We start from the raw sequence: 3,766 nt of genomic DNA on the forward strand, positions 1-3,766 counted from the left end.
GACATTAAAAATATTTTAAGAGGTTGTATCTCTACCAACAAATTTATGAAATTCGTTAGCAATGGATGTAGGCACATATTCAAAAACTCTTAGCTAATGAAGCTTCTCCTAGAGGAATGTGCCAGTAAATTTTGCTAGTGAAATAATTTGTTGACAAAAGTCTAATTTCTTGTAGTGTTAGCATCGAACGATTATTTTTCTATATTTTTTATTTTTTCCCGCTGCAATTATTTATTTGATTGTCAATTCCGCCATCCCTTTCAGTTTTAATTAGCAAGTTCGATACAATGATTAGGTCTGGAACTTCCTTAAAATTCAGGAGCTAGTAAAGAAGTATAAACATGGAGCGCCATAAACAAAACTGGAAGGGATCGAGGAAGTTGTTTTGACCAGCTACGGTGATTTAAGTTGGTTCTTTTGATCAACTACTGTGGCTGAGGAATCAATTCCTTCCAGTTTTAATTAAGCAATGACTAGGTTGAGGAATCCATAAAACTATAAACGTGATAGCTATGGTTGATTAAGTTTTGACTGTCGGTTGACCCAGATCACATTATAATAATTCCTTATTTTATTTTATTTAAAAAACAAATCTAAAAAATTATTTAGCTTCTCTCCCACTCCCCATTCGATTGGCCCAGTCGGTTGAACAGGGTCACTTAATCGATTCTTAAATGAATTATCGAATGTAGGGACAGTGGACAATTGTAAACCACTCACTCCTAGATCTAGTGTAACAATTACACCTTGTAACATATTCATGGAGGAGTTTCAGAATAGCATTTAGAATTTGTAAGCGTTTGTACATACTTTTATTTAAATTATATTTATGAATTTTATAATATAAATAAAAATTCATTTATGTTTACAACAATATCTATCAATTTCAAACACTGCACCCGTTGGTAATTGGTAGCACTGTGCGGGTAGAACGAAGAACGACAATCAGAGGATCCAGATGCTTCACGCAATTGTAGAAAATGATTCATTGACCGCAAGCAAAAAAACAAACTGCATAGTGCCCTTTATTTAGACGCTAAAGAAAGCACTAAGCAATAAGGAAACTGACCTACTTTTGACTGTGAATTGGGAAAGAGTCAGTGCCACCTTAGCTCTGACCAATTGTCTCTCTCTTCAACAAACCCACGGATTTCACGGTCACTGGTCACCCCCATGTACCATGCTGGCTCCTAAACATGGACCTAAACCCCCCTGTTCCCTTCCCACACGCTCCCACAAGCGTCTCATTTTCACGAGAAGTCCGTGTCTTATTGGTCACTCTTCCGACCTCCCATATAAAATCCCGCACTCCATCTCTTTCCCCAGGAGCCGCCTCTCGCCTATCCAGTCTCCGACTCCGCTTCATGCATACGCTACCTGATATATAAATACCCAACTCGCACTACCTTCCTCTCTTAGCGCTACTCACCTTCTCTTGCGCTTCTGTACCGATACTAGTCCCTCATGGCCCAAGTGTTGGCCATGATGAACAACACCTCTGCAGCTCTCTCCACCTCCTTCCTCACCCTCACATGGGGCACTTCCTCCGACGCCCTCAACAGCGGCATCACCGCTAGTTCACTGCCTACGCTTCCCACCACCGGCCTCATCTTAGTTGCTTCTTTTCTCTTCGTCCTCTTGCAGTTCAGATCTGATAACTCGAAGAAGAGCAAGTCGTTAATTGAGCTTCCGCCAGGACCCGCTCCTTGGCCACTTCTTGGTAACCTTCCGGAGATCTTCTTCAACAGGCCCGCGTTCCGGTGGATCTTGGGACTCATGAAGGATATGAACACAAACATTGCATGCGTCAGGCTTGGGAATGTGCATGTGGTGCCCGTCACTTGTCCTGAGATAGCCCGGGAGTTTCTGAAAAAGCAGGATGCAACCTTTGCATCCAGGCCGCTCACAATGGGAACGGAGTATTCCAGCCGGGGCTATCTCTCCATTGCAGTGGCACCATGGGGAGACCAGTGGAAGAAGATGAGGAGGGTAGTGGCATCAGAGATCATGAGCCCCGCCAGACTCCGGTGGCTCCATGATAAAAGAACCGAGGAGGCTGATAACCTCGTCAGATACGTTTACAGCCAGTGCAAATCCTCCGAGGAGGGTGCGGTTGTGGATGTTAGGGAAGTAGTGAGGCAATATAGTGGCAATGTGATCAGGAAAATGATGTTCAACAAGAGATACTTTGGGAAGGGGAGGGAAGATGGAGGGCCCGGAATGGAGGAAGTGGAGCACGTCGATGCACTCTTCACTGTGCTCTCCCATCTCTATGCGTTCTGCGTCTCCGATTATATGCCTTGCTTGAGGTGGTTGGATTTGAATGGGCATGAGAAGACCATGAAGAAGGCCATCAAGATAGTGAACAAGTACCACGATAAGGTGATTGGGCAAAGAATAAAAGAATGGAGGATTGGACTGAAGAAGGAGCCTGAGGATCTTCTTGATGTTCTCATCTCCGTAAAAGATTGCAGTGGGAAACCTTTGCTTACGACGGAAGAAATCAAAGCACAAACTGCGGTAAGTTAGCATAATTCTGGAAATTCAAAACCTGCTTAGGACAGAAATATTAACGATAGCTTAGAGACTATCTGTTCGGATCGGGCTTGGCTGTAAGGTTTATAAGGCCTGCAATAGAAGTAGATATGCATGATGAAAAGGAGAGGAAATATATGCTGCTACAGACAAGTAAAACTGACTTATAGCTATGTTGAACTCGGGATTGTTTACTACTGTTGGGCAAGTCGAAAAGGATTTTTATTTATAAAACATGATTGAGATTATTGTGATTAAGATGATGAGAAGCGAGCAATAAACAGAAGAGTTGCTAACGTGTGCTTAATTTGTTGAACTTTCAGGACTTGATCTACGCAGCAGTAGACAACCCATCAAACGCAGTTGAATGGGCCCTGGCAGAGATGCTGAACGAGCCGGACATGCTTCGCAAAGCAGTGGAGGAAGTAGACCGGGTGGTGGGGAAAGACAGGCTGGTTCAAGAGTCAGACTTCCCACAGCTGAACTACGTGAAGGCCTGCGCTCGGGAAGCATTCCGTCTCCACCCTATTGCCCCCTTCAACCTTCCGCACGTCTCCACCTGCGACGCCACCGTCGCCGGCTACTTCGTACCCAAGGGTACCCACGTTCTGCTGAGCCGAATAGGACTAGGAAGGAACCCCAAGGTTTGGGATGACCCGCTCAAGTTCAGGCCGGAGCGTCACATGGGTTCCGCCGAGGTGGACCTGCTGGAGACGGAGCTCCGGTTCATCTCCTTCAGCACCGGCCGCAGAGGTTGCATGGGTGCGCCCCTCGGCACCGCCATGACCGTCATGCTTCTGGCCAGACTTCTCCAAGGCTTCAACTGGAGCGTGCCGGCCAGCATGTCAAGCATTGATCTCTCGGAATCCCCGAATGATCTCTTCCTGGCCAAGGCTCTGCTAGCTCAAACTAAACCTCGGCTGGCTGCACACCTCTATACGCCCCACTAGAGTGGGTGGGAGCATTTCTTTTTGACGATTTTTAACTACGTATATATATGTTATATGTTATAAATAGATTAATTGTCTCCTTCTTTGCTTGGATTGGTGGAGTGTGAGAGAGGACGAACGTTAAAGAAAAACAAAAGGGAGGAATGTTTGCAGGTTGCTGTGCTTGGTGCAAACATTTCTGGGGGAAAATGGGAAGTGATTTTTTTTTTCTTCTTCTTTTTGGCAATTACGTTTCATTTAATTCTGTTTACTTCATTGAAAAATTCAATAAATGTAAACGT

The 3,766-nt window shown here is 44.8% G+C and overlaps 1 protein-coding gene across 1 annotated transcript; it reads left to right on the forward strand.

Annotated features, from left to right (window-relative positions):
- The first annotated feature begins 1,482 nt into the window (after positions 1-1,482).
- On the forward strand, positions 1,483-3,748 carry LOC137934715 (tryptophan N-monooxygenase CYP79A68-like). The gene is made up of 2 exons (XM_068779220.1): positions 1,483-2,520; positions 2,859-3,748. The coding sequence occupies exons 1-2, from the start codon at positions 1,483-1,485 to the stop codon at positions 3,483-3,485; spliced, it is 1,665 nt and encodes a 554-aa protein (XP_068635321.1). The 3' UTR covers positions 3,486-3,748.
- The last annotated feature ends 18 nt before the right edge of the window (positions 3,749-3,766 follow it).

Source organism: Aristolochia californica, unplaced genomic scaffold (genome assembly GCF_029961685.1).
Source record: "Aristolochia californica isolate CCGP_79_NKW_82.1479 unplaced genomic scaffold, dmAriCali1.0.hap1 SCAF_10, whole genome shotgun sequence".
Taxonomy (NCBI): Eukaryota; Viridiplantae; Streptophyta; class Magnoliopsida; order Piperales; family Aristolochiaceae; genus Aristolochia; species Aristolochia californica.